Source organism: Asterias rubens, chromosome 18, assembly GCF_902459465.1.
Source record: "Asterias rubens chromosome 18, eAstRub1.3, whole genome shotgun sequence".
Taxonomy (NCBI): Eukaryota; Metazoa; Echinodermata; class Asteroidea; order Forcipulatida; family Asteriidae; genus Asterias; species Asterias rubens.
Genome location: NC_047079.1, coordinates 7,294,622 through 7,315,337, shown reverse-complemented (window position 1 = coordinate 7,315,337; position 20,716 = coordinate 7,294,622). Strand labels below are relative to the sequence as shown.

The window sequence follows — 20,716 nt, the reverse complement described above, 5'->3', positions numbered from 1 at the left end:
CCACAATTTGATGAAGTGGCCTTCATGCCGTGTGTGTCTGGCGATAAAAAGGAGGACAGATGAATTTAATGCATTTTAGGTTTGGAACAATTCAGTCCTACTATTAAACCGTGGACACCCTTGCGTCGCCATGTATATGCTTCATTACTAAACACCAACGTCAGCTTTGCCGTCACGAGTTTAGGAAATAAATAAATAACTATGTAAATAAATACAACTGGATAAAAAGTACAAAAATAATAACTATTATCAACAGGAACAAACGCACTCTTCCTGTTCAGCTGTTTAACTCGCACGTGCTATCAATGTTGATCTACTTTCCAGTCAATATAAACCAGGAACACTCACCAAACATTTCACGCAAAGCTCTCTCTTATAACTTGAAGACCTTTTAAACTCCAAGTTAGCAGAAGCTCCACTGTCATGAAGATCATCATATTCCTCGCCTGCCTCACGGTGGCTTTAGGTAAGAAATGGTCAAAAACTATGGTTTGTAGCAACTCAATTCGACAACGGGTGCAGTAGGCTTAAAACTACTCAATCACTAAAACCATCCCTTCGGTTGGAAGATCATAAAAGTTCAAAGTCATACGGCGCTTTTTCATCAAGATCATAGCGAACATGAAAACAACTAACATACAATGGGGAGTCTTTGGAACTTTACGAAATGTAGATTGAGTAACAGATTCTTAGAATGGCAGTATGGAGGTTGTTCCAAATCGCTGGACTAGAACTTTGTTTGCTCGGGGAACATTCAAGCGAATGATGTCAAGTGTGGACCGACGAAATCGTGGAGGAGTGTAATGTGACAGTAAAGTCGAAATATATCGAGGAGTAGTTTTGTTCAAGCATTTGCAGTTTTAAAATGGATTTTTTTTCTTCAATCGGTAATGAAAATCCTTAAGTAATGATAGAGTATGATGTTCTCTCAAGGGTGTGGAACTGTTTAATCGAGCTGCTATGTTGATCATAAAATACTCTTTGGCAATAATAGTGCTTTAGTGCCATCAAAAAGAAAGTTTGTTTTTCCTATTATTTTCTTTTCTCTCGTTCCAGCATTGCCCCGTAGTTATTCATCAAGGAAACTCATCGTTGGTGGCGTTGAAGCACCTCGGGGGAGCCGCCCCTTTCAGGTGGCTCTGTCATACACCGAAAAAGGAGAATCCCAGTTTTGTGGGGGCACCTTGGTCCACCCTAAATGGGTTCTCACCGCAGCCCACTGTGTCAAGTATGTTGAGTGTTTTATTTATACTTTTTTTGACTTGGGTGTGTGTGTGTGTGCGTGTGTGTTGTTGTTGTTGTTGTTTTTTTTTGGGGGGGTGGGTTGGGGGTGGTTAAGTGACAAATTAACATGCAGCATGTAGACGGGTTGGAATGTCCTTTTATGTTTTAATAGTGTATTTCTAAGCACGAGAGCAAAGGCAATTTCTACTGTATAGGGCCTATATTAATAGCTTTAAACCAAACATAATCCCAATCAAACCTCGTGTGGTGCATAACATGCTCTCACTGCAAGCAACTGTTTTTGTTAGCAAAACCAATTCTGTAATGTTTCTTTTAACAATCATGGATACTTGCATTAATAATGTATGTGATATGATGTATGTTCATTTCATAGCCAATGGCCTGTGTTCGCTGGCATGGGATGGCACAACTTGGCAGACACCGATTTTGAAGGTGTAGCGATTGAAGGTACATGGCACAAACACCCTAAGTTTGACGCACAAAATTTGGACCACGACATCGCTTTGATTGAGCTTCACCAATCCGTCACCCTAACCCCCAAAATAGAGACTATTCCTATTGCAAAGGCTGGAAGTGACGTAGCACCAGGCACCAAACTCCTTGTCAGCGGATGGGGCTCCACTCAGTGTAAGTATGTTATTTTTATACCAATGACGTCATCTGTGACATGTTTAAGGGGCGTGACTTGAACAAAGACTCTGCACAACTTTATAAGTTAGACATTGCCAATATTTTTTTAAGATTTCCAATACTATAATATTATTGATGCTAATTACACTTAAGGTGTACTCAACTTGCATTATTGTTTCCCCATCTAAAACGGGAACGGAATTGTACACTAAAGAAAAGTCAAAATAAATGTCAAAATTCGTTCATGACACAGTTTATAACGTAAACACTTAACTTGACGTGATATTCACTTGTTCATCCAACAGCTGGTGGTTACCCCCGATGGGAACTTCGACAAGTTGTTGTGGATGGTATTGACAGGGCTCAGTGCGATAAACAGTATGATAGTGCTACAATTACGGATAACATGATCTGTGCAGCTTCCGCAGGAAAAGACGCTTGTCAGGCAAGTTATGAATCAATAGATGTTAAATTTGTATCGGGGGCAAAGAATATTCATTTCGGTTTTACCTGTATACACCGATGTGTGTTAGAACTGTAAACTCTCAGTATATTCCCGAGTTATGTAATCAATATCAAAGGCATGATGTATCCTCCCTCTCAACCAACATGTTTTACGGATCCGGATCTGGATAAATATTCTGAACGCTCTTATTAGAGCTAAACGAGAATTTAGAGAAGATGGTGAAGAAATTTCAGTTTTAGATGTGTGAGGAAACCCTAGAGAATATTCCAATCCCCGTGCCCCAGTGGGATTCAAACCGGGGTCCCAGAGGTGGAAGACGAGGCAAGACACCCAAACACTAAGGGTGCGTTTGTTTAGCTTGCCTGGGTCGACCCTGCCCCGGTGGTACATTCGATTAGCTTTGACGGGGCTCACCCGGGTCAGCCCCCAGTGCCATGCTTGTGGAGTGGGTCACTTGGGGGCGAGTGTGATCGTTCGATTAGCTCTTGTCAGGGGCTCGACCGAGTGAGCACTGCGGGGTCGACCCAGAGAAGCTTATCGAACGCACCCAACCTTATGCCTGATTTTATCTCCTAATCTCCTGACCCGTACCATTATTTGACACAGGGTGACAGTGGTGGACCGATGGTCAGTAACTTCGACGAGAAAGCTCACCAAGATGGCGTCGTTCTTGAAGGGGTTGTTAGCTGGGGCTGGGGTTGCGCCGACTCTAGATACCCAGGTGTCTACGCTCGACCTTCCAACTACTGCGCGTGGTTCGCAACCACGACCAATAATGACGTAACATGTTAGACCATCACCTCTTTGATCGACGGCTCAACCGACAGCTTGATCGACTACTTCATTGACAGTTTGGTCAATATCTTCAATTAACACTAAACGAATTAACAGTTTGTTACCATGGCTACTCTCACGATTTACAATGACAATCGGTATTTATAAGCAATTAAAAAGCAATTAAATTGTTGTATAATGGACCGGGCGGCTGTTATAAGCCATCGCAAGAGGGCAGCAGACATAGCATTTTCCTAAACAATGAGCTTGTCTTAAGAGAGTAGGGCCGTGTCCGAAACGACGACTTCGGCTTCAGCTACGTCTAGATCAGCGCGTCTACCAGTGTTGAAGAATAGGCAGACGCGCGCGATCTAGCCGTAGCTGTAGCCGAAGTCGTCGTTTCGGACACGGCCTAGGTCTCTGCCTTCACCAACAGTCTCCCTAAAATGCCTCCAGATTGTTTAGTGTTACCACCACGTGATATTGAAACTGCTGAAACAATCATGATACTTTTTGGGACACTTGGTGGCAGCAGACAGCTATATACTGCATTATTACTGACACATTATTCTACATACTGACTTTCATAACTGTGTGACACCCTAAAACGAGTACACTTGCCTTACCCTGCTACTGTACAGAGCCCATATTCATGGCTCTGCTTACCGCCGAGTTCTGCGCTTACGATCACGATTCCCCGCTTACGTGCAAGCGCCGAATTTCTGCGCGATCCTTGAAAGCGTAGAATGCCTAGTAACGTGGAGTACGCAGACGCAGAAGCCAAAATTCGCCGCTAACCCGTGAAATACGCTTGCCGTAAGCACATAATTCCCCGCTTCCGTATACGCCGATTATTTGCTTACGGAAAGCAGAGCCATGCAATTGGACCCAGAACTATCAGTTCATATAGGTATCCTCAAGAACTGACATCTCAAGTTCGCCTTTTCAATCGTGTAACATCTTCGAGACAATGTACACAAGACAGTGTGATGTTCCTTGTCATAAGCACTTTGTTGAAAGCCACATTATTTTCTGGATTTTATAATGATGCAGAAAAATTTAAGATTACCTTATCTTTGATCATAATATCAAACTTAATGATTCTTCGTGCGAACTTGCAATTATGATGGCAGAAATAAAAGAGAGTAGAATCATGTTAACTTCAGACGTTGTCCATAGTTTGTTGTTGTCGAAGTGTTTTTGTTTGTTTGTTGGGGTGTTTGTTAGTTGGGGTGTTTGTTAGTTTGCTGGGGTCTTGGGGTGTCTGTTTGTTCATAGTGGTAAGAGTGTATACTCCGCCACCAAAATATGCAAAATATCAGTATATTTCCAGAACGCAAAATGCCACAGGGTTCAAACCTACACCAAAATGAAGCTTATAATAACACCAATACAGCTGTGTATGTAACTCAGTTTATTTATTATGTCCCTTAATACCCATTTTTGTAGAGCCGGTCATAGTCCCCATGTATAATATGGAAAAGGAGTTCACAGTGTAGTCTAAAGCACGTTTATAGGATTTTGTCTTGAACATCCTATTATTGTCGCTCCCATATCCTGCTGTTGTTCTGCATGGTATTTTGTTGAGCTGTTTGTCATGTTTGACCGGTTAGCTGGCGGGAATGGATTGTGTATAATATAACAATATACACACACAACATTTAACCGTAATGTTCACGATCACCAGTGAGCGTAAAAATAACTGTGATCTAAGTCCGCAAATGCAAAATCAAAGATCTTAGATTGATGTTTGCTCTCCTAAGTTTAAGTTTCAACTCTGGCAACCTCCCCCACACCACCACCTCCATAGATACTGCCGCTGATCGTGTTGTAAAAAATATTATTCATCATACACAAATCGGCGATAGTGTTTAACAGAGAATAAATGTTTGACAGCAATTTCTTTAGACCTTAAAGGGAATGTATACACGTTTGGTAATTAATCAAAACAAATATTAACTTAAAAACTGAATTGGTAATGAACATTGGAAAGCTGTTGATTATAGTATAAAACATTGTTAGAAGCAGCTCCCTCTGAAGTAGGATAGACTTTGAGAAAGAGGTAATTTCTCACTAAAATATTAAAAGACCCTTAGCCAGAAGTCTTTTATTCCTACCTGAAAGCACCCGAATTCGTCCAACAAGGGTGTTTTTTCTCTCATCAATTTCTCGCAACTTCGATGACCAATTGAGTTCAAATTTTCACAGGCTTGTTATTTTATGCTTATGTTGGGATACACCAAGTGAGAAGACTGGTCTTTGACAATTACCAAAGGTGTACCTTCCCTTTAATGTTTTCTCATAAACTCGAGGTAATAAGGAACCAGGTTCCCCCAAAAAAGTATATAAAATGGTTGTTTAAAATAAGAAACAGTTTTTCTCAGAACAATCTAACGCATGAAAATTAATTTTCAATTGAAATTTTCTCCTTTTCCGTTGACTTTTTTTCCATGATGAAACCTACTCAAAGATGAGTTTATTACGCGCGATTTCCCAATAATAAAAAATAAATTGTGTGATAACAAACATTTTAATGAACTTTAAGCCTAACCAAACATTGAATGAAGAAGAAAACTTTGTATCCATCTTTTACTTTCCATGTATCAATGAACTTTCTAAAGTTTGCTATTTTTTTGTATATCATTTATTTCATTTATTTTTTTTTTGTGTGTTATCGCTGCCTGGTTAACCTCTATAGATAATATCTGGCAGAAACCAGTCTGGATGAATTATGTATCTAATTGGGTTATCTGGCTTTATGAAAACATGTGTGTCTGTGACTGAAGTAAAAACAAAAGCGTCTGTAAAAGAAAATCGGTAAAATTATTAAATTCATTTTGTTTATGAGAATATTTTGCTTATTTAAAATGCTTACCGACGTACAGGATTCATAAAACAAAATGTATTTATTTATACCTGACGTTTCGCCACAAACTTCATAGTGCTGTGCTTTCAGGGCCAAAACTAATAATAGGATTACATTTTTATGGGCACAAGGGTGCACAATTTTTTTTTTTTTTTTTTAAAGATAACCGTAGTCCAGGGTTTGATGACTGCATGGACTGCATTTACAAGGTTGTGGGTTCGAACCCCCCACGCTAACTGCTGATTTCACAACGACTATTATGAAAGTAGTGTCGTCTGTTATTATATTTATTGGTTTATTAAGAAAAAACATCACTAAGGCGTTAACAGTATGACAACCGATATGGTTAAATTGCACTATGTAACATGAATCCCTTTACCGAATCCTAATGTGTGCAGAAGACGTTAAACTAATGTTTGTATGGGAGAGAGTGGCTATTGCTAGCTAGTCATTTATCCCCTCGCGGGGGGGGGGGGGGGCTAGTTCCTTTAGACGAGAAGATCATCTTAACAAACAACAAACAACAAACAACAAACAACAAACAACAAAACTTCTGGTCCTATTTAGTTTACTATTGTCTTAAAGGCAGTGGACACTATTGGTAATTACTCAAAATATTTATCATCGTTACGAGTTAAATGGGGAGAGATGGATGGTATAAAACATTGTGAGAAACAGCTCCCTCTGAAGTGGCGTAGTTTTTGAGAAAGAAGTAATTATCCACGAATTTGATTTCGAGACCTCAAGTTTAGTTTAGAATTTGAGGTCTCGAAATCAAGCATCAGAAAGCACACAACTTCGTGTGACAAGGGGTGTTTTTTCTTTCATAGTTATCTCGCAACTCCGACGACCAATCGAGCTCAAATTTTCACAGGTTTGTTATTTTATGCATATGTTGATATACACCAAGTGAGAAGACTGGCCTTTGAGAATTACCAATGGTGTCCACTGTCTTTAAACAACACATGTAATTGTTCGTGTTTTATTGCAACGTGACATGTTTTCGTTATCTTTCCTTGTTCATTATCCGCAGCTGGTGAATGTACATCACCAATCTACAAACTAATCAGTCAAATGAAGAAACTATTATTATTGATAGCAGAAATTATTGCGGCAATAATAGGTCAGGACATCGGGCAGATGTCTTCATTTTCTCGCTGATTTCCAACCAGACATCATCTCAATCACCATGAGGGTTGCTGCCTTCCTCGCCTGCCTGTCACTGGCATTTGGTAAGAATTCACGGTATTGTCTGTTCTAGGAAACGTTCACGTCAAAAGATGATCTTAAATGCATCTTTATTAAAACAGAAGTAAACATATTCATGTCCGATCTTTTCCCTCGGTAGCCTTCCGACCACCATCCAAGCGGATCATGGGGGGAACGGAGTCCCCTGTAGGTAGCCGGCCGTATCAGGTCGCTCTCATGTCAAGCGACCATGGCTCGGACCAATTCTGCGGTGGTGTCTTAGTCCACAAGAAATGGGTTTTAACGTCTGCCCATTGCAGCCAAGGGTAAGTCTAAGATCTGAATTTAAGTCGGCAAAGCATCCTCATGGAAACATCACATCAACTTTTTGTAGAGAAAACAATAATGACATTTAACTGATTCTGAATTATAAAGTCGGCAATGCATCCCCATGGAAACATCTAACCAAATTTTAGTAGAGAAGACAAAGACATTTCAGTTTTTAGACGAGGAAGAAAAAACCCCAAAGGGGAACATCAAGAGCTCAAGAGCGTCCATAGCATCCTCGGGACTTCTCTGTTATGGCTATCAAGAAATTATACTCAAATAATTTATAATATGCCAATGATTAAAGGTAGACATTCCCTGGATTCAAAATGGCCGACAAACATATTATGTGTTCGTAATATGTGTTCCTTTTGTCATGTCCAAATTTGTGATATTCCAATTATTCCTAGACACTGATTGAGTCAAAATGGCAGACAAAGCATGCCTCTTTTTTATCCAAGCACTAAACATAAAAAGAAAAAATGTTTACAAGACGTGCTCCTTTTCTTAAACAGGTCTAAAACCGTGTACGTTGGACTCGGGTTTACCGACCTAAAGAACCAGGCTGGTACACAGGTAATTATGGGAACGTATCGACCCCACCCAAAGTTCGACACCGCCACGTATGACGATGATATCTCTCTCATTGAGCTTGAGGAGGAGGCGGTACTTAACAGTCTCGTCGAGCCCATTGCACTCGCTAGGAGGGGCAGTGACCCCGCGGATGGAACTACACTACTGGTCAGTGGATGGGGCAGTACTTCAGGTACAAAGTCATTTTCATGATTTGAAATTCTTTGTTTCATTACTCAATTAATAGTTTGGGTGCTTGTTGTACAATACAAAACACAATGTCAACATTTACAATAAACTTATACGGTTTTAAGATAATGATGACAGAAAGCTCACCTTAAAAAACAATTTGCTGAAGTGCTGTAGTTTCTGAAAACCAAAAATGAATTTTGTCCCAGGAAACGAAAACTAATTTAGCATGTGCAACGTAATTGATTTTACGCGACTCTCCTAAAAACATTACTCTGTGATTTTCACTTTTTATCCTCAAAAACTTGACTGACGACTCGTGAAGCTGAAATTTCTACATGTAAACGTCTTCAATCACAGTTAGTAAGGATTTATGTCATGTCCAAAAACTTGATATACAAAAAGTACAAAAACCCATTAATATATGTTGGCGTTTGGCAGCCAGGCTATCATTTTAACATACTGCTCCAGCGAGCCCGCCTCCAAAAGTCTCTTTGAAAATACGACTTACTTGGGATTGTGCTCGAGAACTGTCCCCTACGATAGAAACTGAATCCAACTATAAATCTTATTATTAAGAACTTGGTTCACAACACACTGGACCAACCTATTTATGTCCCATCCGAAGGACGAATCATCATGATTAATCATGGTTAAGTATATTGCTTAAGGACACAAGTGTCACGACTGGGACTTGAACCCGAACTCTGCTAATCAGAAACACCAGAGTTTGAATCCGGTGCTCTTAACCGCTAGACATCGACACTTGTTTTTGTATTATTTGCTCCAGGTTATGGTAGTTTGGTTTGGGAGTTGATGCAGGTGGATGTGATGGTAGTTGAACGACGACTTTGTGATTCCTGGTACTCTGGTGTTTCTATTACTGATAACATGTTCTGTGCGGGGACCAGTGGCAAGGACGCATGCTTGGTAGGAACCAAATAATAACGAGTAGTTAATGTTTCTTAGTCTTTATTGCCTTTGATGGAATGATAGCTGTTTGGTAGGAACCAAATAATAACGAGTAGTTAATGTTTCTTAGTCTTTATTGCCTTTGATGGAATGATAGCTGTTTGGTAGGAACCAAATAATAACGAGTAGTTAATGTTTCTTAGTCTTTATTGCCTTTGATGGAATGATAGCTGTTTGGTAGGAACCAAATAATAACGAGTAGTTAATGTTTATTAGTCTTTATTGCCTTTGATGGAATGATAGCTGTTTGGTAGGAACCAAATAATAACGAGTAGTTAATGTTTATTAGTCTTTATTGCCTTTGATGGAATGATAGCTGTTTGGTAGGAACCAAATAATAACGAGTAGTTAATGTTTATTAGTCTTTATTGCCTTTGATGGAATGATAGCTGTTTGGTAGGAACCAAATAATAATGAGCAGTTAATGTTTCTTAGTCTTTATTGCCTTTGATGGAATGATAGCTGTTTGGTAGGAACCAAATAATAATGAGCAGTTAATGTTTCTTAGTCTTTATTGCCTTTGATGGAATGATAGCTGTTTGGTAGGAACCAAATAATAACGAGTAGTTAATGTTTCTTAGTCTTTATTGCCTTTGATGGAATGATAGCTGTTTGGTAGGAACCAAATAATAACGAGTAGTTAATGCTTCTTAGTCTTTATTGCCTTTGATGGAATGATAGCTGCTTGGTAGGAACCAAATAATAACGAGTAGTTAATGTTTCTTAGTCTTTATTGCCTTTGATGGAATGATAGCTGTTTGGTAGGAACCAAATAATAATGAGCAGTTAATGTCTCAATCCAATCAAACTAACCCCAAGATATTTCATTGAAAAAAAAAACTATGTTACTTCAGAGGGAGTCGTTTCTCACGATGTTTTATATTATCAACAGCTCTCCACTGCTCGTTACCGAGTAAGTTTGTATGTCAACACTTCATTTTGAGTAATTAAAAATAGTATCCAGTGCCTTTAATATTTTTGGGTTTCCTTTCAACAGGGTGACAGTGGAAGTCCCGTGGTCAGCAACTATGATGACAAAGTCCACAAACCAGGAGTGGTTCTAGAAGGGACTGTCAGCTGGACATGGGGCTGTAACAATCCCGGGTATCCTGGCATCTACATGCGCATTGCTAATTACTGTGACTGGTTATCAGCCAATTCGGGAGGTGACGTCACCTGCTAAAAATAGCTGCGAAAGATTGAAAATTGTTTGTGCATTTTGTTGATCTATTGCTATTTTAAACGTGTTTGGTTGTAAGAAATAAAGTAAACATAATGGTAATATAAATTGATCGAAAGTAATGATTTACTGTTACAATTTGGGGGTACAGGGAGACTTTTAGAAACTATGACATGCATGGGATAATGTAGCCCTTTTTAGTAAGTTTCTGATGAAGTTTCCAGAACTACCAACCATGCTAACCTGTACCACATATGGCTAAGTTTTCTTGATGTTTTCTTCGGCGAAACCACCACTAGTGTCAACAGGCTGTTTATCAACAAATTGTGTTTACTCCACCAAACGAAAATCAAGTTCAAAATATTACCCGTTCAAAGTTCTCTATTTTATACATAGCAAATAGCACGGGAAATGACAAACTATACACCATGAGTTGATCATTGTTTGACTTTACAAAATCCATCAAATGTCCTCTCCTTCATGCACATCCACAGAGTTGCAAACAAAAATCTCAATATTTGGCTAACAGCCACACCAGGCTGAACTAAATCATGTCAACAGATACCTGGTTGGGTTGGGATTTGTTTTATTGAATTTGTATGAAAGGAATTGTTTTCACCCCCAAATTAACTTAGTTATCATAAACGGTTTGTTGGAAACAGTACGATGGTGTAAAAGCGTTTGTGTACAGACTCTAATGTGGTCACCAAAGGTTTTAAGTTCTGTACGGGCAAGGGTTTTCCACCTCCCCGTCTCTCAATAACGGCTAAATGAACCCCAATAAAGGGGGAATGAAATATACAGATTAAAACAAGCTGTTGATTGTATTTCATTGATTGTCCGTATCATTGTGTGTATACTGCTGTGCTAATACTACAGCCATGGAATATAGCAATTAGTCAGAACATTTTCTTGACAAAAGATTAATTTTCCACCTACAATACATATTTTTAAGACGTCACTCAAATCTCACCTGTTTACAAGAACTTACTGTACGGCACAATGAGCAATGACCGTTGGAATATGACGCCATTTAAATGTTAAGATTCCCTGATTGAGTGAGTGTAATCAAAAGAAAAACATAGTTTTTGAATATTTCAAGTTTGACAATAATTAAGGAAGATTCAACCGAAGTCAAACATGGAGACCTGTGTGCCATCGACTTCCATCTTATGTTCTTCTTTCTTTCTATTTTTCTGGTTGTGCACACCCCCACCCCACCCCCCCCCCCTGCATGCCAATATTTCAAACCTTGAATTTTCAGTGTCTATAATTCTTACCCAAAAGGAGGCTATGGGCCCACGTTCCCCATCACTTGCAGCATTGTGACGTACCTCATGCATAAATATTAAGAAAGGCGTATCACACGACCGCCGACCCTGCCGTCTTTAAACGGCCGTCGCTACCCCTTTATTCCCTTAATGATGCATTGTTAAAAAATATCAAGATTCCCAATAACAAACATCCCTGCATCACCTTCAAAGTGTCACGTGCTTTGAGGTCTATTTTTCGGTAATCATGCTGAACAATATTGTGGACTGCTGCTTTGGTCTTTCATTGTTTTGGTCTCTTGCAATTGCAATTAGATTTCGAGCGAGACACAGTACCAGTACGTGGCTGTATACACAAACACAGTGTCAAGTTTGATTGGAGCAACCGGTGTCAATATTTGCAGCAGCTGTGACATTTTGGTAGAGAGATCGAGAGAAGACGAAGTTGATTAAAGTTGCAGACCACTAAGATCGTGTTTTACTACAATGAAAATCGTTGGTGTTTTCCTGCTTGTTCTGGGAGTTCACTGTGGCCGTCAGATGGCAGCATTATGCCCTCCCGGGTGGCAGCGATTTGGTGAGTCTTGTTATTTTATAACAAAAACAATGACATGGTTGGAGGCAAATCGCACTTGCACTAAATTACGAGCAACCTTCGCTGTGCCAACCTCAATTTCTGAGCACAACTATATTTGGGGACGTTATTTAGAGATGGTCGCAGAACCGTCAAGTCTCTGGATTGGATGTAATGATATTAAGGAGGAGGGAGATTGGCAGCCATGTCCGCTTAAAGGAGGGTCTACTGGATTTGAAAACTGGTCAGTAAATCAACCCGATGACAGTGGAAATGCCGATTGCGCAGCTATGTTTAGCAGGTATAACTCAAACTGGGACGACCACAAATGTTCTCGGCAATTATGCGCAGTCTGTAAGCTGCCAGTCAGCAACACCCCGGTATTCTGCCTTCAGACCGGTCCTGATGGCCGCGTTGAGTCCCAGTGTCTGGTCGGTCACGTCATGAAGGAGCTACGGGTTGATGGTGTGGTGTCGTGCGGGAAGGCGTGCCGATCAGAGCCCCGATGTCGCTCCTTCAATCTGCTGGTGGAACATGGCTCAGGGAAGCTGGTTTGTCAGCTGAACAACGCGACTCGTCATGAAGCTGCTGATGGAAACATGAAGGCAAGAGAAGAGTGCTACTTCTACGAACTGTAGCGAGATATCAAGGCAGTTCGTGTATTTTTCATCTTTAAACTGAACACTTTGATTGTTAATATTCGCTGCACCAGTTGATGTAATGCGCAGTGTTCTTAACTGTTTGAACATCAAGATCACGGAACGTCGGAACAATCATGCCAAATCAACAATATAATGACTTACGGGAACTGCGCTGCTTAACATGACAGCATTATAGTCGTGTGGAATAAAGTGTTTTGTGGTTAGATCATTCGGGACATCAGTTTTAGTTGCATACTAGCCTGGTTATAAAGCCCATTATATCACTCATGTCCAGAACTACATTTACTCTTAATATTTGTCCACAAATAACCATTTTTTATCAATGGGTGACACCATTCAAGATAATATTATTCACATATCAACTTCAAATATGGAGTCAATATTCAAAGTTACAAACTGCGGCTTGAATTCTTAAAGCTTTTTTTGTTGCCAAGTCGCTCTTATATTATTCCTCAATGTGTCCTTTTTGTTGTTGATGATATTTTCTTTTGCATGCCTGCGAGTCCTGCATTAAACAGAAGTTTCAAAATAAAACACGTGCGCACATCAACTGAAACAAGACAACTCAAATTGCGTTACTGTGGTATCGAATAACATGTTGTTGTAAAGTGATGGTATCGACACTCTAACTCGAAGATCTATATAACTTGAAAATGCAATTGCAAAAGAAAATCGAAACCAATGCAGCAGTAGTTAAGCTTTGAAAACGTATATAGACGTCTCAGAACTTCTAAAAACAAAGTCAAAGTATTTCATTTTTATCATAAATCGTCAAAGAAAATCTATGTTGAAACTCGTTATGGAGTTCTGTGCTCACTTTGTACCGTACTTATACGCACTGCCTTTGACTTCAGCCGTGTAAGAAAGCTCACAATGGAGGGGGGGGGGGCTATCGCTATTTCTAGACGCCGTTTCATGAAGTTTTAGTTAAACTACCGAATTGTAGTCATTTTAATTCAAGTAAGTCCGATGTACCACTAAACTCTGCCATAATATGCAGGTTTGTATAATGTTTTAGCAATTTTGGTTCATCAAGTTTTTAGACCCACATTGTCACCGTTGCGTAATATTATAGCTTATTGTATTTTCTTTTTATTTCGCGTTTTCTTTCGGTTAACTGATATAGGCACATTCTCTTTATGATAACCAAGTCAATTTGTAAAGGGTCGTGTAACACTTTCAACAAGTTACGCGCAAACCATTATTATAATCATGATTGTGACATTATTGTGAATTATTCATAAATATTCGGTCTGCGGTGTAACATCGTCTCATCACTTTGAGATTAAGGTGACTTCCAATTCATATAAGACCTTACCCGGCTATTTTTTCAACTTGGAGACGAACCTTATAAGAGCTGGTGTAGGACTTCAGCTCAGTGGTCAGTGAAACCAACGAGCAAAGGGGAATTAAAGGCAGTGGACACTATTGGTAATTACTCAAAATAATTATTAGCATAAAACCTTTCTTGGTGACGAGTAATAGGGAGAGGTTGATTGTATAAAACATTGTGAGAAACGGCACCCTCTGAAGTGCCACAGTTTTCGAGAAAGAAGTAATTTTCAACGAATTTGATTTCGAGACCTCAGATTTAGAACTTGAGGTCTCGAAATCAACCATCTAAACGCACACAACTTCGTGTGACAAGGGTGTTTTTTTCTTTCATTCATATCTCGCAAGTTCGATGACCGATTGAGCTCAAATTCTCACAGGTTCATTATTTTATGCATAATGTTGAGATACACCAACTGTGGAGGCTAGTCTTTGACAATTACCAATAGTGTCCACGGCCTTTTAGGCACTTCGCGTTATTAACTTCCCTGCCGCGGACGGAGAATGCATTTTCGGTTATCGCCAAAAACAAAACCTTTGTTCATAACTGTACAGCCCAATGTAATGGTGCGTATATTAACGTACCTTTTGTCGTTGCCATCTGACCGAACGTGTTAACAACGCACTGAGATTAATAACGTACCGAACTGTGCGGGCAAACCTTGGATTATTGATTAAAGAAACTTCGTGACGGCATTTTTTGAGATACCAACGAGATTATAAAAAAACAATAAAACCATTAAAATGTAACAATTTTAACAAAGGCCTTTTTGGACACATCGAATCACATCTTAACATGTTTTTTATTTTCTTTCAAATAAAATATGCAAGAAAGTATGCTTCGTGAAAGGATCGTTCGTCGCAATAATCGATTTTACCGAACACGACAGCTCCTTTAAATCATCACATGTTTTGAGGTCTAATATTCGGTAGTCATAGTAAATGATTAGGGTTTGTTGGTGTTTGCGTTTTTTAAATTGACAATTGAAAGAGTGTCAAGTTGGTCATAATCACACATACACAGAAGCTGTGACATTTTGGTACAGAGTGAAGCAGAAATTGAGTAAAGTTGCAGACCACTAAAGATTGTGTTTTACTACAATGAAAATCTCTTGTTTGTTCCTTCTTGTTCTTGGCGTCTACTGCGGCCGTCAGATGGCAGCAATATGCCCTCTGAACTGGCAGCGATTTGGTGAGTCTTGTTATTATTTACTGATGACAAACAAAATGACGTGGTTTGAAGCAAATCGCACTTGTGCCGAGTTACGAGCAACCCTTGCAGTGCCGAACTCTAGAGCTGAAAACAACTATATCGGTCGACTTCATGAAGAGAGGCACATAGATGGAGATTTGTGGATGGGCTGTAACGACATCGAGGTGGAGGGGGAGTGGCAGCTCTGCCCACTTAACGGGGAATCTGAAGATTTTAAGAACTGGATAAACGGGCAACCTGATAACGCTTACAATGGCGACTGTGGAGTGGTAATGAAAAACGCTGGCTGGAATGATCGGGTATGCACCCGTAACTACTCCGCAGTTTGCGAGCTCCCAGTTATCAGCAGCACCCCGGTATTTAGCCTTCAGACCGGTCCTGATGGCCGCGTTGAGTCCCAGTGTCTGGTCGGTCACGTCATGAAGGAGTTACGGGCTGATGGTGTGGTGTCGTGCGGGAAGGCGTGCCGATCAGAGCCCCGATGTCGCTCCTTCAATCTGCTGATGAAGCAAGGTCCAGGGAAGATGGTTTGTCAGCTGAACAACGCAACTCGTCATGAAGCTGCTGATGGAGATGTCGAAGCTAACGATAATTGTCACCTGTTTGAGCTGTAGGTGAGAACGACACTCTCATCTTTGTGACACTCGTTTGACTTTTAAATGGCTTCATTCTCTTCTGAAACTTCATTCATTAATCAACAAAATCTCAAAAAGGCAATCTTGATCACTTAGTTTAGCCAATAGCCACATGAAGCGAAGATAAACCTGCGGAATAGGAACGAACGACCCAAACAAAATAGTGCCCCCGGTAGGATTTGAACCGGGTCGTGCGGAGGAGGAAGTCAAGGAAAGATGGTAAAACCAGCCCAACCCGAGCCGCTGTATACAAAACATATATAAAAAATCTCGCTCCTCTAGATTTCAGACGGACACATTTTACACAGACTTGCTTTAATTGATGAAAGAAATGACATTAAACTAAAAATCTGATCACAGACCATAATGAAGGACATTTGATGCCTGATTGAGTCGTTTCCTAGGATACACTTTTATTATTATCTGTGTGGCAAAAAAAACCAATCTAAAACATGAACCACGTACTTTGTGGTTGAACCATCTTTAATTTTAAAATGAGATTATTATAACCATCATTATAGCAGTCTTTTTAAAGTAGCTGTATGGCAGAAAAGCATTAAAATCATAATTCATATTTTTGTAAATTTTCACGTCCGATTTTCAGCACAAAACAAACATTTCATAAATTAACAAGTATTAAGACTCAAAGCTAGCGTTTCGTTTTAGCTACTATTACATTTTGTTTTCGTGCACATTGCTCTTTTTATTCCGTTTCTTTGTCTTATTTTTCAAAGCAGGCAAAGTGAATATAAGACGCTTTTAAATACGATCGTAGTTAACAGTTATCAATATTTTTTTAACTTAAGTAAGATTGTTTGATTCCACTTGTTGTTCTTTTAAATTATTATTATTTAAAAAACAATTCTTCGCAAAATATTAGATAAATTCTTATTTGAAAAAAGTTCAGTCAACAATTGTGACTTTTACGTGCAGCTGGATGTCTATATAAATAAACTCTTAAAAGGGACACACAAAAAAAAACAATATAAAAAGGAAAATTATTCCACGTCATGTTTTGTTTTGTGTTCGTTGTGTTTTGGGCCCAAGCTATGTTGTTATAGCACTAACTATTCTTGTATATAGGATATTACCAATTATAACAACGAGATGCATCCTACTGTTTATTTGATAATTCCGTAGTGAACATACAGTAACTCAATTTCACGAAGCAGTACATTCTTAAGAAGAGTTATCAACATCACCACAGTGATCTGTATTGTGGTATCACACTTTGCTTAGCATATAAGATTAATACACAAGATCAATCATATAAAATTGGGGAGGTAGTGCTTTCTGCTCTACCGGCCAGGCTTCGAATTGATGATACCCAAGCCTATATTCGTGTGGACTGTGAAAGGGGTAACCCTGTTTCAGCCCTAGGAGTAGGTGGCAACGGCCTCTGGAAAAAATCATTGTAGCCCACACCTTGAAGTGGCCTTCAGGCCTTGTGTGTCAGGCGACCAAAATAAAAAAAAATAATAAAAAATAGCTCTTTGTGAAATCTTCGTGGTTCGTACTTTCCATGGAGGTGGAGATACAATAGAGGTGGGATAAACAGCGTCTCGGTCACTATAGACATTTATCACGGTGCAGCCATCTTGAAGTTCTCTCAATGATATCAATGTTACCAAACCGAGGCTGAAAGAACAAAATAGTCTGGTTCCTATTTGCAAAATGATTATTAGCATTCACTATTGTTATTCGATACGAGGAGCATGACCAAGATGGAGGCAGAATGATAGGTCTATTGTTAGTACTGATAAAGAAGTGACTGAAATTGTCCGCTATCTATGACGACAGAAATTCCTGCACCACAGCGTCGGGAAATTCAGCGTCTTGGTGGTGTCGTGCCATTTTGTCGCCCGACAAAAGTGTCCATGCTTCGGTCTAACCCACTGGCTCTCTGCATCAGCAGCGACAGTTTCTCCGGAATAAAGCTGAGAAGAGAACAACACAAAAAGAAGAGCTGAGTTTATAAATGAGTAAAGTGTCAAATACCTTGCCAGTACAAGTTATAGGTTCGAAACTAAAACTTGAATCTGGCGGCAGATTCTTGAATCACGTGTCAGATTTTTACTAATGAATTCAGTACTCGATGTACACCTTTCTTAATATATGCATGACGTCATCATTGTAATCCAAAACGAGGCTACAAGCGCAGCGCCAAAAGGTGGGCAGCCTTTCTGCGGCGGTGATTGGTCAATGAAAAAAGGGGCGGGCTGTGTGTATTGGTGGAACTGCGTCGTTAGTTTCGTTATTGGCCTACAGTGATGACGTCGTGCATGACTTGTTAGGAATAGCGTATAGAAAAATATATTTACCACATGAAATATCATCACAATCTTGGTGGTACCATTTAGGGCATCAACGCCCCTGTGTGTTACACATTGGGCGAATTAGGCGATGCGGCGTTTACAAAATTGTGGCAGTATGACTTGACAATCTAAGAGTTCTTATTATGTTACTCTATGAACTTGACTTACTATTTTAAAAGGACAGTCCAGAAGACGGAGCCTGGAATGCACGTCATCTTCTCCCTCAGTAGCATCCCTTCTAGAATCTTACTGACTACGTACTTTGGCTCCAGAAACCTGGAAACAAAAATATTGAAAACAATCATTAATGCAGAAATTGTTTGCTGTTATTGTGAAAAAAAATAAACCTTTCGGTATCAAAATGAGTATAATTTATTATGTCTCCGAAATTTAATATGCAATGTACAAAAATGAACCATACTCTTTGCCCTTCCGGCCTTGGTTTGGTTACACTGATTTGAATGGGGAGAATCAAAATGGCTGCTCGTTATAGGAACTTACTTGCTGCTACACTTGGCTCCCCTGAACATCCCAGTGTCCGTGAATGCAGGGCATACCAGTGTCATGTCAATGCCGTGTAAATCGTTATGTGCCAGCTCCATTCGTAGCGTCTCGTGGAGGCCAACAGTGGCGAACTTACTCGCACAGTATTCTGTCATGTTCTTGAAGCAAAAAAAGCCGGCCAGGCTGGCGATCGTCACGAGATGGCCTCGATTTCTGGCCACCATGTTTGGTAGGAAGGCCTTATGAACCTGGAATTCAATTTAAAAATATATTTTTAAAATGTTGAGAAATATATTAAAAAAACAAATGAAAAAAAATAAAAAATAAAAATAAAGAACAATTTTTTAGGAAAAAGGTTATTGTTTTTTTGAACGTCTGGAATTTCAGTTGATTACAAATGCAAAGGTCTTGCCACAAAAATAATAAAATAAAAAAAAACCTGAGGCTAAAGAAAGAGCACTCTCTAAAACCACCGGGTCAAGACCCGGATTTCTGGTCCCGATGGACTGAGCCATTTCTGGTTCACATGGCTCAGATTTGTCAAAATGATCAAGAAACGGATCAAAACCCGAGATAAAAATCCAAATATACCGTAAACTGTAACCAGTTTAAGAGTCAGCCTGACCCACAGTATAGGTCAGAACCTCTGGATTAGGTATCCGAGTCTATTCTCCGGGAGTTTTTAGAGTGCATGTTTTAGGAATAATAAATTGTTCTTACCCAAAAATGTGCCATGACATTGACGTCCATAGACCTGCGTATGAGGTGATCTGGGCATTCCAGTAGAGGTTTCCCCGCCACCACACCAGCATTGTTAACCACCACAGTGACCTCACCAACCTCACGCCTCACAACCTCAGCTGCTTTATAAACCTCATCAGACTTCGTTACATCTACTGTGTAAGCTAAGGCTTGACCTCCGAGGTTCCTAATCACATCTACAGTCTCTGCGTTCCCGGACTCATTCACGTCCCATAGGACTACCGTTGCGTGGAGCTTTGCTACCTCTACGGCTAAGAGGCGACCCATACCGCTACCCCCACCCGTGATTAAGACGATTTCCCCGGCGATGTTCTTGCGAGCTCGGAGGCGGCGTGGAATAACAGATTTTAGGATGACCTCAAGGCAGTACCACATGACAAGCAGAAGGAACATAACAGATTTCAAAAACGCCATTTTTTCCAACTCTAAAATGAACTTTCAAAGTCAATAAGGATGCTGTCCGATTGTCCAGATCGTTGGGTGTACTTTCGGCAGCTAATAACTGGATAAAATTGACAATGTTGACTCGTTTTTCTTAATTGCCGACGAAGAAGAACTTGTAGAGCCGTACGAGTAAAGGTTTCAAACCTTATGAGTGAAGCCTAGAACAGAACAAAAACAGATCTATATCAGTGATATCAATTAAGGTTTGTTTAATTGAATACACGTTGCTTAATACAATCATAAATTAGAGCCACGATGCCACTCACGAGTAGTAGGCCGATATATCACTATGAAAATGTGCGTTTTAATTAATAAAGTTCCCTAAAACTCTAAGCTGCAGCCCTTTTTATAATCTAACACGGCCAAGCTTTGTTTTTATCATCCGATCAAACTGTAGCCATCCACAGAAATTTACATAAAGATGAGTTTATGGCTCGATGCGATAAGTTGTAATAGGCCTATAGCTACCGTTTGAGCGGTCATTATTTGCATTGGTTGTAAACGGCATACAAAAAAACGGCAAACAACACACCAAAGTCTCACACCGACGGTGACAGTTTGGTTGTAAAGGTGTCCAACATCAGATAAAATGAA

The 20,716-nt window shown here is 39.8% G+C and overlaps 3 protein-coding genes across 3 annotated transcripts; 2 read left to right on the top strand and 1 right to left on the bottom strand.

Annotated features, from left to right (window-relative positions):
* Positions 1 to 378: 378 nt before the first annotated feature.
* On the top strand, positions 379 to 3,834 carry LOC117302393 (trypsin alpha-3-like). Its single transcript, XM_033786326.1, has 5 exons — positions 379 to 466; positions 1,057 to 1,228; positions 1,619 to 1,872; positions 2,181 to 2,320; positions 2,948 to 3,834. The coding sequence occupies exons 1-5, from the start codon at positions 424 to 426 to the stop codon at positions 3,131 to 3,133; spliced, it is 795 nt and encodes a 264-aa protein (XP_033642217.1). The 5' UTR covers positions 379 to 423; the 3' UTR covers positions 3,134 to 3,834.
* Positions 3,835 to 7,131: 3,297 nt separating this feature from the next.
* On the top strand, positions 7,132 to 11,237 carry LOC117302394 (mite allergen Der f 3-like). Its single transcript, XM_033786327.1, has 5 exons — positions 7,132 to 7,213; positions 7,330 to 7,495; positions 8,012 to 8,262; positions 9,049 to 9,188; positions 10,228 to 11,237. Exons 1-5 carry the CDS (start codon positions 7,171 to 7,173, stop codon positions 10,411 to 10,413), a joined length of 786 nt encoding a protein of 261 aa, XP_033642218.1. The 5' UTR covers positions 7,132 to 7,170; the 3' UTR covers positions 10,414 to 11,237.
* Positions 11,238 to 17,925: 6,688 nt separating this feature from the next.
* LOC117302628 (epidermal retinol dehydrogenase 2-like) lies at positions 17,926 to 20,092 on the bottom strand. Its single transcript, XM_033786610.1, has 4 exons — positions 19,637 to 20,092; positions 18,926 to 19,164; positions 18,581 to 18,688; positions 17,926 to 18,034 (listed from the first exon to the last, which is right to left on the bottom strand). Exons 1-4 carry the CDS (start codon positions 20,090 to 20,092, stop codon positions 17,926 to 17,928), a joined length of 912 nt encoding a protein of 303 aa, XP_033642501.1.
* Between the last annotated feature and the right edge of the window lie 624 nt (positions 20,093 to 20,716).